This window comes from Aquila chrysaetos, chromosome 18 (assembly GCF_900496995.4).
Source record: "Aquila chrysaetos chrysaetos chromosome 18, bAquChr1.4, whole genome shotgun sequence".
Lineage (NCBI taxonomy): Eukaryota > Metazoa > Chordata > Aves > Accipitriformes > Accipitridae > Aquila > Aquila chrysaetos.
This window is the reverse complement of record NC_044021.1, coordinates 22,354,947-22,369,248: the sequence shown is the minus strand read 5'-3', so window position 1 is coordinate 22,369,248 and position 14,302 is coordinate 22,354,947. Positions and strand designations below refer to the sequence as shown.

The following is a 14,302-nucleotide window of genomic DNA, read 5'->3' as shown; positions in this document are numbered from 1 at the left end:
CCAGATGGCCAAGATTGACAAAACACTACTCATTAAGGGGAGGCAGTGAGCTCCAAGAGCAGCTCCCAGGCAGGAATAACCCAAGAGTCCCATACCTAGTGACATAAATAGGCCATGCTGATCAGTTTCAGCATGATCCGGCAGAGTCCTTACTTTGTCCCGCTGCCAAGAATTCATAATATCAAGCAGCCCTTGTGCCCGCACAGTCCTATTCAGTCTTAGGATGTAGCCACAACATGGAAGGCACTCTTCAAGTGCTTTTGAAGCTCACAAATCTAAATTGGTTTGTAGCATATTCATAATAACAAATAAAGCTGCACACAGACTGCTGGTAGTGCAGCAGGGAGCAAGGGAAGCAGGTGATTCCCTACCACCTCCTGACCGCAGGAAGAAAGCTTATCTTATAGCTACCTGGGAAAACCACTTCTTCAGAGACAGCGGCTGGCAGTACAAGTCCCAGTACTGGCCTTCTATAGACTGGCAATATACACGCTCCAGTTCCTTGAATGTCCAAAGAACAGCTTTAGAATACGTCCTTTCCAAGTTGCCTTATACCTTACTTCCTACTCCTCAGGGGTGGTGGACTTGAAGACACCAGCCTCAGGCTAGGTTATAAATCATGACAGGTTTTGCAGGAGTAGGTAGTTGGAAAATACAAAAACCAGTAGGAGAATAAAATACAAACCTCAATTACAGCTCATGGTTAGTAGAAGATACATCCTTAGTTGGTTTAGAGCATCTGAACTAACATTCTTAAGGAAGGGAAACAGACGGGGAAGTAGGGGCCCAATTTTTACATGGCAACCTTATTATTCCCTGATAACTAACGTGCAGTTCTCGGTGGAAAAGTAAGTGGTAAGGCATGCAGGAAAAAAATGGAGAGTCCTAAAGTTAGATACAAGAAATCAGATTTCTTCCTCTATTCCTGCAATTCAGGAGAATCTGGCTGGTCATTTGTCAGCAACATTCAGCACCACTCAGAATTGATAGCAACCCAGTTTTTCTGTTAGATGTGACACTTTCTCCCTGCCAAGTTTTAGAAAGAAAAAAGTGGGTAAAGAAACTCCCAAACTTAATAAAGGCAAAGCATTCTGCTGATCTTTGCTTAGCTGTAGAGTAATATCCAGGCAGATCTTGCTTCAGGAAGAAAAGCAAAATGCGGAGATGAATGATACTTGTTTATGCTTTTGTTAATATCACTTTGTTGACTTTGCTATATAGGCTCTTGGTTCACTTAATCTTAAGAATTGTTGGCTCCAGGAACACTAATGGCATTGTGCATTAACTGTGTTCCATAGAGAAAAAAATGGCATATACTGCTAAATTTGGTGCTTCTAAACACGTAGCAATGTCTCATGCTACAAAAAGTACCTTACATATCTTTCATACTTTCTACAACAAAAATGTCCATGTCTGCATCAAGACAGCGTTGTAATTTACTCTTTCAGGTATAAGTAAAAAAGAATAGAAAGTGATCGTATCTGTCATTTGTAGGTGGATGAGTTCTCACTGTAGGTTCAAGGGCAGGGACACTGCTTTTTTTTTCCTTTTTAAATTCTTCTTCTGGCTGTAAAGGAGTGTGTAGTTGCCTATCATTCAGGCCAGTTTTGAAAGATTTCTCAGAATTCTTTTCAATCTGCTGGCAGCCAAGGAATGCAGCACATACAGGCCCCAATAAAACCTCCCTGAAACTAATATTTGTACGCTGAATAATGTTGAGGTGCACTGTGCTAGCTCAGGGGAGCAGAATGAAGTATTTTAACCAGCTGGTTTATTTCTCCTGCAACTCATCACATCCAAAGTTTACAAAGCAGTTACAGAAAGCAGAAGGGAGAGAAGAGAAAATGACATGAAAACTGGCAATCAGTAGCAGATTCTAGGGCTGAATAAAAGAGTGCTTATGGCACCTGTAGAACAGAGAAACTGAGAACAAGCCAGGGAACTATGACAGATAGGACAGAAGGAGGACATTTATTGTCATCTCTGCTTCAAAGGGAGAACAGAGAACACCGTCCTCTAGCCTTCCTTTATTATTTGTTGGGAATATGGAAGAACATAGGATCTTCTCTGTAATCTTCCTTTCAGTACTGCTGTGTGCAGAAGTTAGAGTACAGACAGGTACATAAAGAGATAAAATAGTAGCCTTCTCCTTGTGTGCAGGGAAGATGATGAGACACATAGGACTTGCTCAGAAGTGTAATATTTAAGCAAACGATGCTACTGTGGTTTTATTATCCTTACAGGGTTTTTTTTGTTGTTGTTTTAGTAACTGACAGCCATGCATCTAGAAAGGTGCAGCACCAAGACCAGAAAGGGAGTACAAATTTGTAAATGCATGTATGGTGCAAAAGACTGTTGGAGATGACTCAAGTAAACAGAACTCCTTCTTTTCAAAGCTACTATTAGGAGACTTCTGGAGAGTTATCAGTAGGAAGGTTAAACAGATCCTCAACACTTTATTTCATGTCATTTAATCCTAGAATAACCCAATTTCTGTGAAGTTTGAAAGAAGTCTGTTCATAATTCATATGGGGGGGATAAATAAAAATAAACTTGTGTTATTCCAACCTTTGGATCTCCTCCTATGTCTCTTTACATGTCTCTTATTCTTGTTTCACTCTGGCTTAAAAAAAAAAAAAAAAAATGCTGAACTTACTGTTGACATAATAAAAAAATGGCATTGAAACATACCTGGTGTCAAACAAGTGTGAGCACTAATAATGAAAATAGTAACAGCTATGTTCCAAGAACCAGCATGATTGGCACCAAGAGTAAGAAGAATTTACATAGCCATATACAAATCTAAACTCTTTAAAAAATCCTTTTTATTGATTCATTACCATACAAAATTTATTCAAATTACATCCATTTGAAGTGGTAAGATCACAGCTAGAGAACAGGTCATCCTTTAATAAATCTATTTACAAAACTCACCATAAAAGCTTTTTTTGTTGTTTTTTTGTTTGTTTTTTACAGTATTTTACAGAGGTTTTTTTTTTAAACTAGCATACAATGCAAAGCTAAATTAGATTAGTATTTTGCCCACACACATTGGGACAAGTGTTTAATTTGTACAAAAAAGATGGTCTGCGTTAGTCTTCATTTTCTCTTCCCCCGCAAAAGTGCCCCTTTGTCTCGCAAATCTTCATGCTCACACAACTTTTACTTTCCTCTTCCACAAGACGAAAACTTTAAATACTACAATTTTATTTACAGATCCACATCTAAAAAAACTCTTAAAAAATTACAAACCAGCTAGAAAATATTCTGGCAGTGTTTACAAATTAATTCTATTGTACAAAACTGCTAGATAACTAAAGTGTGAGTTGAGAACATTTATCAACTTAAATACAACTGCTGAATGATCTATGCACACATTTGTACATATAAACACACACTTAACACTGTTTAACAGTTCTTTATGTGTTGCCCTTTATACATTTGTTATATTCCAAAACTCACACAGTCATACAGTTCTCTTATTAGTACTGTGACTTCTCGCCTTTTCATGTGTGAGCTTTCATAGCAGCAACTCAATGGTACCAGAAAACCTGCATACATAATATCCTACTACAGTACAAATAGTACTAATTTTCTGAGTATGTCAGATAAGCACAACAGTAATGCAAACAAAAGGATTATATGGGCATCATCTAATCAACATTACATTAATTTAGCCCAGAACATGGCAACATATTTTACACTCAAAAAAAAAAAAAAAATTATTTAAGACTTCTTAGAATTCCTCTCACGTTCAAAAAATAAATATTGGTACTATACTATACTACCAAAGATCTTCAAAAAATAAATGCAATTCAGTTGATGTGGTACTTACAGTTATGTACTTTGGAAAAAAATTAGTTCCATTTTGCTGGCGAAGAGAATTATAAAAAGCTGTAAGCAGAGGAAGCTAACCCACTGAGATAAATATGATATATTGAACAAACAAAGCTTGGCATAAGTGTTTTCCATAGAGGGAAAAACCCACAGTGCATCTCTAGTAGGCACTTAACACAAAGCCCCACTTAGTACCACAAAAATTTATGTACCAGTTCTAATGCACACTGGGGGCAGTAAAATTGAACTGTGCATCTTCGTTCTAGTTTAAAAAAACAACCAACAAAAACTACTTTCACACACACACACAAGCATTTTTAAAAATCTGTGATTACTACGAGAAGTGGCAGAACTTTATACTTTTCAATATTTGCAATATACACTACATTTACAGTGTATTTTTTTATTAAAAGCTTTTAAGGACATAAGTATTTGACCTCATAATGAGACATATACACAGCTCAAAATGAGCATTATGACAGCAATTTAAACATTCCCACAAGTAGCTGAAGAATCCCATTTCACGCTTTTGCATTACTTCATATTTATGTTCACTGCAGGTACAATCCATGTTGTGACACTCAAGAGACATGCATTCTCTGCAGAAGGCACGACCTGAAATACTATTATAAAATTGTAATTTAGGACTAAAGCAGTTCATTGAGCCCTTCTCCGTAAGCCCACTTGTCACGGTAAGCAGAGACTGGGGGAGTGTGAAGACAAAACATTTACGGTCACCTGCTTGCACTTGCTGACTCACAAGGTGCTGGAGCTCAGGGTCAAGGAGAAGGCCTTGCTGTAAAAGCCTTCGCTTCCCGTTTATAGTATTTTAGGGAGTATTTAATTAAAATATCAGCACTGTTCAAGAGCCTAGTTTATTTAATAATGCTATTTTATAGTAAGTAGGGGACAACTCTGAATGATGGCAGGTTTTTTGATTCCATTAAAAAAATGATTTAGATATGGACAGCATTTAAGAGAATCAGCTGTATATAAATTCATCCACCAATGAAGGAAGCTTCTCTAAATCATAAGCATCAAAGAGGTCACTGATGCCTTCTTCATCCCCAAGGCTCAGCAAATAATCTTCCTGAAGCAGAGGAGGCAGCAAATTCACAAATGGTCCTTCAAAGTTTGAGGGAATTTGGTCCTCGGTCTGCTGTAGAAGGTTGGCTGGAGAAGCCAACGGAGAGATTGTTGCCATATTTACTGAGCAGTCACCTTGTCCTGAGTTAGCAGAAGCCACTTCTGTAAGAAGGGGAAGAGAACAAATAAAGATGACACATTTAATCTCATTAGAAATACCAGACACAGATCAAACAAAGTACCCACTGCATAAAGGGCCTTTCATAAAGCATCATTTCAACAAAATACAGCCTCTGTATAATTTCTAGCTTGTTTTTGATATGTAGAAAGGGCTTCTCAAAAATGCTCATGTTGCTATCACCACTGACTTCTCTACTAAAAAATTATTTTACAAGGTTTAAACAACTACTGGGGGAAAAAAAAAAAAACAGTAAGTGTAGAGAGAGATGCCCATTTTTTGGTGGAATTCATAGTCAAAGTGAAAACTTTCTAGGCAAGAGATGTCATCAGTGACACTGTAGCTGCATAGACCCATACACAGAGATTTCTACCTCTCGTGTTGAGGTGAATCTTTGCTGCTACTGTCCTATTTGAAAACACAAAAGCAACTAAATTGTTTCTTTCTTCAATATTGCATAAACTTTAGTTACATATGACATGCAGATAGGAAACTTATTTTAAAGAATTGATGCAGAGGAAAACATATCTCCTGCTATATAAATCAGAAAGACACAGTGGAAAACTGATACCCTAGCTTTTCACTTCTAAGAAAAATAAAGCCAAAAAACAAGAGCTGGATATCTGAAGTTCAAAATGAAATCTTGAATGAGAGCATGAAGAAGGGCCATTAGTATTACAAAGAAATAATTTTACCTTTGGAAATGGTTTTGGAAATATTTCCGTTGTGGTCCTGACTATAGGTTTTCATTGGACTGAGGGCATCGTTTTCCTCTGGGCACAGATAAACTTCGATAGGTCCTTGAGTACTAGATAAATGTATCAATGCACTCTGCTAACAAAACAAACATCAATAAGATGTTATACCAATGAATACAACAGAATATTGACCATATGGAGTAAATTCTTACTGGGGTGTGAGTGTTGGAATACATTTTTTTACTAACCAAAAGAACCTGAAATCCCCCATGCATTTATTTGAAGATGTGAAAGGCTTGGCTGATGTATCTTGTAGACTGGAAGAGAACATAAAAGCTTTTCCCACTGCCTGTAGTGCACAAATCTCAGAAGCCCACCATTTTATGTGTTGTATCATAGCCAGAGAGGTATAAAGGATTGAACTCCTAACATTTTCTTACAACCACAATAACCTGGAGCATTCTGATGGCATGGAGCTATGGGATGCAAGTCACCGGTTTTATTATTATTATTATTCATAACAATATTATTGGATGTATTTGTGTAAATGTTTCTGCTTTAAACAGATGCTAAAACATCCTTCCCACTCCCCCAAAAACCTTCAGCACTTATTCACATTGAACTCAAATAGCTATATGTAAGTTCACCTGTTTATCAGGGAAGCTTTTCCAAATAACAAAAAAAGAAAAACAGATGCCATTTTGTTCACCCAAACTTGTTTATGTAAGTTCTTCTGCCCCCTCAAGGCAGCAATTTTGATGGTGGTTGTGAATAACAGGAACTCCTAGTTCATCGCAAGAAGTTACATTTTCTTAACTTTCGCACATTGATGCAATAAAACAAGATGACATATATAGACAGAAAGTCTGCAAAGTTTCTCTTTATGTTATGAAGGAAAATCATAAATTATTCTGGTTACAAATAAATCTGTTCCAGCTGTATTACATTAATAGTTTTAAAAAGCATGAATACAGGCATTATATACCTCTTTGCAGACTTGTTTCAAACACATTTTATTGTGCCCTTTGACAAAAAGTTTTTCATATTACTTGCATTCTAACCATTATGTAACATAACAGACAATATTTACAAATACAGAGAACAGCAACTGAACCGGGATTCCCCAGGGCATAGAAAACAGTTAAGAGTACTTAGGGCAATGCTATAGATAATTAGAAAAAAGGAGATGGAAGTTGGAGAAGGTACTGTTGAGTGACTTGAGATATGCAAAAAAAGACACTGAATTGTAACTGCAAATGAGAGAAAGAAATAGGACTTTACTGCCTGAAGCTGAACATCAAATGAATAAGTTGGATATAGGGGATAAGGGAGGTCTAGGCGCTAATTTTAATGATTGTGTGCATCTCTAACTGCCTGATTTCACTGAATTAAAATCAAAGCATAACGCCTAGGGGAAAGAAGCAGGAAAGCAAGCAACGATAACAGTATATATTTATGGATACTGATAAAACATATCCCTTCCTCATTGCAGCAAAATGATTTATTGTTCCAAAACCTGCACCTCGGTTCAAAGGGGAAATTAAGGACAAAGGGGGGAGAAAAAAAAAAAAAAAAAAAAAAAAAAAAGGATGGAAACCGTAATGGGCCTAAAGCAAGTGAAAAATAATCTTAGGAAAAGAAGTGACAGGGAATCCCGGAGTCTGTTCCTGCCCACCCAGCAGCAGGTAGCCCTGGGCTCACTGGAACCGGCACAATGGTAGGGATGAAGGAGTAATGCAGAGGTACGAACACAACACAGAGGAGTTTGGGGGTTAGCCCTCTCTCGAATTGCTCCTTGAGTGAAGAAATTAGGTACACTTCTTGATTCTCTAAAGCAGCGGCTCCTGCAAATTCCATTTGCCCAATGTACTTGGGTCTGTCAGAACAACTGGGAATTGTAAAGCAGCACACTTTTACCACCAAGATAAAATCCCAGGAGCAGCCGAACCATGTGGTTCATAAACCATGAGAGGAATGAAGAAAAGTAAAGCTATTCCCTGAGGATATCTTCAAAGAAAAGCCACCTGAAGCATTTTTCTCTGCAATTGTGACATAAAGGAAGCAGCTAAATTACCCTAGACATCTACCTGAGATAAGAAACAAAAGAATGACAGCCAGACATCTCATATACAAAAGCCAGCACTCAGAGAGACTGTGGCTTGAGTAGCAAGGGGCAAAAGAAGAGGCACACAGATGAACACAGCTTCAGAAATAGAAATACTTAAAATAGGAAAGGAAATCCCCATCCCCTACAGACTTCACGATAGCAAACAAAAATTGCACTAGCAGAATGTACAAAGTTTTAGAGAGATGTGTAAAATCACTGTCAATGAAGCAAAGATGATGATGGAAGAAGGAAGGGCAAAAATGGATTCTAGGAAACACTAGTTTCTACAATAACTGTAGTACTTCAGAAAAGGAAACCCGACATGAAAACATATGTCTCAATAAATTAGGGTATCAGTAATACAAGTCATCAAGATGCTTAAGGCATTGAGTTATCCATGAACTTTATAAATAAAACTACATAAAGCTAAAAAAAAAAAAAAAAAAACAAACAGCTGAATCTCTTAAGAGAAAGATTTTACATGGTTACAAACAGGAAATTTTGACTGTCGAGGAAGAGCTGTTCTTTACATAAAGTATAGCAAAAGAGAGTAAAAGAGAGTATCTGTAAATAGCGTGGATTACTTTGAAGGAAAGTTGGAACCGGAAGAAAAGGAACAAATAATGATTGCCCTGTGTAAATTGATTTTTAAAGTTTCCCCTTCCTTTAAAAAAAAAAAAAAAAAAAAAGTCTGAAGTTTGAAAGACAGACGAATGTAGGACTATATGCCAATACAATCCAACTTCGGCATCAGTTACCATAGTAAGACTCACAACAATAGAAAAATGATATATAACCTGGCAGGAAATGCCAGGTTCTCCTTACCTCCACTGGGTCAGGCACTTCAAGTCTTGTTTCTGGAGGAGCTTTCACAACTATAACAGTTTGGTCTTTAAGGCCACTAATTTTTCGAATATCTTGATACGTCACATAAGCTAATGTAATTACTGTTAAGGAATTTTCCAACTCCGGTTACAATATATTCAGACTATTAGAAGAGGCAGAAGTCTTTGAATTAGTTTTTCCATTTTCTCATGGCTATGTTCCTCTTAGCCCAAAGTTTTCTATTCTCTATACTGGTTGTGATTGTAGTGAAGCTGTGTGAGAACTTCCCGGGGCCACTACCGAGTGACAAAAGGGATTCTCCGTGCTTAGTGCTTCTTTCCTCCTTTACACACATAAAACTACATAAGCTAAAGCCCCACAACCTGAAATTACTCACAGACTGCACAAAGCAAAATTTTTTTTTTTTTTTTTTTTTTTTTTTTTTTTTTTTTACACACTTGCTATCAAAATGCAGTGAACTGGAAATCTCAGAAAAAATGTAAAGGAATTTACAGATGCATGTTATGGATGTGCATATACAATATATTTCTGAAGTCATCAACAAAATCATAATTTCAGTTTTCATTTGAGGGGTTTTTGTAAACTTTTATACAACATATATATAAACATATAGATGTATAAACATTTACACAATACTCATATTTATATATAAACTTATATTATATAAAATTATTTCAAAAACCTGTTTAAACTACTTTAAACAACTTGACAGCACAGAAGCTCAATTTCTGCATAAGCATGGAATGAATATGAATATTTTGCTGTTCAACACGAATTTGTCCAAGTCAACATGAGTGTTTTAGTGGGTTACCGCACAGTGTTGCCTCACCTACTGACCCATGTAACCGAGGTGTCACAGTGCTTTTGGTTGCAAAAAGAACTGTGCAACGGCCACGATGACATGCAAGCGCTTCCAGCTCTTTAGTTTTGTCATCTGTGAGGTATCCATCGTAATGTTTATGCCATAGAAATAAAAAGCCTAATTTATTATTATACTTTTTGGGGGTGTAAATGAGAACAATTTTGGTAAATGTGTACTGTTACCATGCAGTACAGCCAAGACAGACTGCCCAAGCTCAAAACACTAATACGTGTCACACCTAACTTGGACCTAACAGGTCAAGAGGCAAAGCGACAGGTCAGCTTTCACCCAAGCGGCTTTACCAAGGCTTTTACCACTCGTTTAGTAAGGTTTGCAAAGGCAGAGTACAAATGACAGCAACAGTGGCTGTCACTATACGAACAAAGGAAAGGATTGCACGGTTTTCAAATAAAACAACAATCTTCGTTGCTGTAGCTAAAGCCTCCCCATGCTAATGCTGGGCATACCCCAAAACATTCAAGGTAGCAATCGGTTACTTTCTGATTCTACTTATAAGGGAGACAAGGAAGCACACTACCTAATCGTGAGGGAAAAGAAAAAAAACCTTCAAAAGCAGAAACCTCATCTTCAGTGATTAAGCAAAGGAAGAGGCTTCTCAGCTCCATGAGTATTCAGCAGGTCATCTCATGTCAGACTTCAGTGAGGTGAGCGAAAGACAGTACTGGGATGCACTCGGATTCATCCCCAGGTTTCACATGCATTCCTTCCTCAACAATCACTAGTATTATCACTAAACTTAGAGTCACAGATGGATTTGGGGAACACGCTCTCCTAAATCCAAAAGCACGAGGCCAACACGCTGCTAACGCTGATCCCTGCTCGCCCATCCCCACGGCAGCCGGCAGTGGCAGGGCAGGGATCGCTACCACAGGAATCAGCACTAGAAAAACAAAGAATGGTAATGCTCAGTTTTGTCTTGCTTAAATCTCTTCAGGGATCAAGCTCTTAGCTGAAGGCAGTGCTGACCCTACTCCCTATGCCACTTGGTGATCTTTGCTTACGTCTCGAAATGTGTATGAAAGCTAGTCAAAAGACAGTATTTACATAGTTCACATACTTCTTACTGACACTCCCGTAGTTATTTCCTATCCTTCAGAACAAAGAAGTCCACCTTATTGGATGCTCTTTAAGAACTACTCGTTATAAAAAGTACTAAAAGTTTTCACATCAGCATTTAATAAAATGCTTCCTTCTGTTGCTAATCGGTGGGAAATGTAGTGAAAATGAGAATTGGTTAATTACAAGGGATATTAACAGCCAAAATACCTGAAGTCATATGAACCTTATGCAATTGAGCATTGCTATTACATTAAATAATTCAGTCCAAAATAGTCATTTTGAGAGCTCATAAAACCTTTATCTATGATATTCTATTATAGATTCTCTAACCAGAGGAATCTGAAAGTTTGTTGCAAGTTTCAGACTAAACTGACTCCTAACTTTATTTTCCTCTCTGTGCCTGTAATGTATATACACGGCAGTTTAAATTAAAAAAAAAAAAAAGTAATGAGTACACACACACGCAAAACTCTGTTACCTTAGCAAAGACTTTGTCTGCATGCCTTTATCATTTCTGCACACATAAAAACAGGGTTTGCTCTAGGCCCAAAATAGTCGAAAAAGGACAGGGTTGTTGGATGTTGTCATTCATTATCAGCTAGATTGTTGGTTCTAGTCTATGTGAACATGGATGTTAATGGGCTCCTTCATATACCACCTTTTCGTTTTTCTTTTGACATTTCAGAAGCATTATGGGTGCAAGTGGCTTAAGTAACTTTTATATAGAACTACATTAAAACCCATTAGCCAACTTCTTGAAATTTCTGATGCTTTATATCACATTAATTAGAGGAATTCTCCTAGTATTACAGGGCACAGCAAGGAGACTAACCACCTTTGAGATTTTGGGAAAAAGGATATCTCTGATTCTCTGTGTCCTCCGTTAGCAGCTTGAGGTCCAGGGTGCAGCTTTGGATTAGCTCATCCAGTTTCTTCTCTTCCTGAGTCAGTTCGGTCACCTCCTTCGTGAGGCCTTGACGCTGTGCCAGCATGCCACCGTCCTCTGACAGACTGCAGCCCCTACAGATACAAAGAAGGAATACACCTTTTCAGCATTTGTACAACTTGACCCTATGCTATGGGAAAGGGAAGAGGCAGGGTTTTACACTGCAGATGAAGTTCTTAGCCCAATTCTCCCTAAACCTGCCCATAGCGAGTCAACATAAACTATGCTTTCCAGAAAAAGCATCTTTTTATCATGACAACACATTTTGGACTGCCACCAAGATGGAAAAGTTGATTATTTCTAAGCACTTCCAAAATCTTGCTTCTAGCTCCCCTCTCCACTAACCACACTCTGAAAAAGACCGAGGAAAGCAGTAGGTACGGACATGTACCTAGAAACTTACTCGACTTGGAGAAGAAAATGAGTTAATCCAGTATTCAGACAAAATGTTGGTTTCTAATTTCCCTGACAAATGCTATTTATACACTGAAAACCTGTCTTAACAGAAAAAGAAAGCTTTATCCTGATGGAAGGCATTTTGGATGATTGCTTGGAGCAAAGTGTTAGAATGGAAGGTGGGAAAAGAAAAACACTGCTGCTCTGTGACAGTGCAATCAGCCAGCAGGAATGGAAAAGGATAATGAATACTCACATCCACTGAATGTTGTTTTTGGATTTTTTCTTAATGAGATGGATGCCTTCCAGTACATTGGTGATATCGTAAATCCTCCTTTTTTGCACCTTGAGGACCTCTGCCGCTCTGTTCAAATCTAAGACCCCATCAGGAGATTGGCTCAGCAACTGAATGAACTTCTTTGTAAGAAGGCCAAGTGATGTATCATACCGAGTCTTTTCTGAAGGAGATTTTGGAGCTTGGAAAGAAAAGGAAAAAAAAAAAAAAAAAAAAAAAAAAACAAAACCAAACAGATAAATCAGGTTTTCTCTCTTTGGTTCCAAAAGCAGCATCCAGAAATGAAAGGATACGTATTACAGATATTTCTTTCATTTTTACTAAAGAAATCTCTCAAACCTCTGCATTAAGACACAACTTACCACTAGGTATTTATTTGTATTTCAAGATGTACTTTTCCAAAAGTCACAGGTACATGAGCAAATATATACATTTTTTTAAATGCAAATATTTCCATTAGTCTGACGGATACATATAGTGAAAGCCTAAGTAGAATATTGCTATGTGAATTCTTAATAGTATTTTTAGTATCTATTTATCCTGGCAGCAATACCAAAAATTCCCCTATGACTCTCCTTCATCAGGCTGATAGCCAGCTTTCATCAGGGTTTGATTTTTCCCTCTTGTAAGATAAGTGTTTCACATGCAATTAAGCAGGACTTAGGTGTACTTCAGTGGGTGAACACAATGACGGATTCCATCAGCACCAGACTCCACGGCTTACAGAAAACTCAAGTGAATTGAAGGAGACTGACGTAAGATACAATTTATAATCATCATTTCTCCATAACCAAACAATGCTCAAACTGGGCAAGAGTATCCACTTCTAAATTAGAAGTCAGCAAACAGCTTGGATCTTACTAGACAACTCGCTGTTTTCATGCACAACTGCAACATCATATACTTAATAGATGCGCTTTTAAGAGTTTAAATACTTAGATCAGAATAATTTCCAATTCTAAATGTTTGAGGCCTTTGTGTCAAGGGAAATGAGCCAGCCATAATTAGAAGTCTGCTGGGCTGGTACATCTCAAACCTTTCATTGGCTTGAAGTATTATGCAGGATGGATCTTAGGCTGATCTGGTGGTCATTTTCATGTTTTCAAGGTTCAGGTTCCACATTTAATTGCAGAAGTTAGTCAAAATTTAAATCCTACCTGAAAGCAAACCTTTAGACTACCCTGAAATATTCTGAAGAATATGACGGCTTTTCAATGAAAACCAAGTCATTGCCCGTTTGCAAAGAGAACCAGCTAGCTGTACCTCATTCTCTGGTAGATTGAGGGCTTGTCTGCACTGGGAAATGGAGGAATATTCGTATCACTTAGGTGACCTTGTGAATTTAGAGCAGCGTGGGTTCTGTTTGTTTGTTTGTTTTTCTTTTGGGGTTTGGAAAAGAATGAGAGAGTCGGAGTGATAAGGACAAGAGGCCTTGACCCCCACCTAAAATGGCATGTGCTCCTGGTCATGCACCAAGAAGTCCCCTGTACAGCCTTACCAACACTGCAGCAGCATCCTATGCTCTGAACGGTACTGAACTTCTGTGAAAACACACTTCAATTTAAAATGGATTTCATTTAGCTTAATGAAGTTTAGTTTAATTAAAACAACTGTGGTTGTTTAACTTGTCCACTTTAAGTTTGTATCTTTAGTTAATGTCACTTTTCCTATCTGCCTCAACAGAAACAAGCACTTAGACCAGTGAGGAGGGACAAGAAAGTACCCCTTCACATCTCTTGCTTTCCCATCACTACCACTGCTGCCCCAGTCCTCCCCTTTCCCTGTTCGCCTCCCTATGCAAGCTTAATTCACCTGCTGAAATCCCCCAAACAAGATGGCAAGGCTGTACCCCACAGCTCCTGTTGCGAGAAACCTACTGCCCGAGACAATATAGATGTGCAAAAATTAATATTTGCAGCAACTAAGCAGTGGCAGTAATAATCTAGTCACATTGCAGTGAGAGAAGACAGC

General features: G+C 37.9%; 1 protein-coding gene across 8 annotated transcripts in view; it reads right to left on the bottom strand.

The window, feature by feature from the left end:
- Positions 1-2,808: 2,808 nt before the first annotated feature.
- The window catches only part of E2F3 (E2F transcription factor 3), a 43,400-nt gene continuing 31,906 nt past the window's right edge, over positions 2,809-14,302 (bottom strand). For 3 of the 8 annotated variants that reach the window (XM_030041994.2, XM_030041997.2, XM_041118320.1), the window contains exons 3-7: positions 12,293-12,512; positions 11,556-11,714; positions 8,732-8,846; positions 5,797-5,935; positions 2,809-5,085 (exon numbers count right to left, since the gene is read on the bottom strand). In XM_030041994.2, the coding sequence (XP_029897854.1) occupies positions 4,820-5,085; positions 5,797-5,935; positions 8,732-8,846; positions 11,556-11,714; positions 12,293-12,512 (899 nt within the window). In that variant the 3' untranslated portion in view covers positions 2,809-4,819. The other 5 variants (XM_030041995.2, XM_041118318.1, XM_041118317.1 and 2 more) reach the window with 5 other exon arrangements.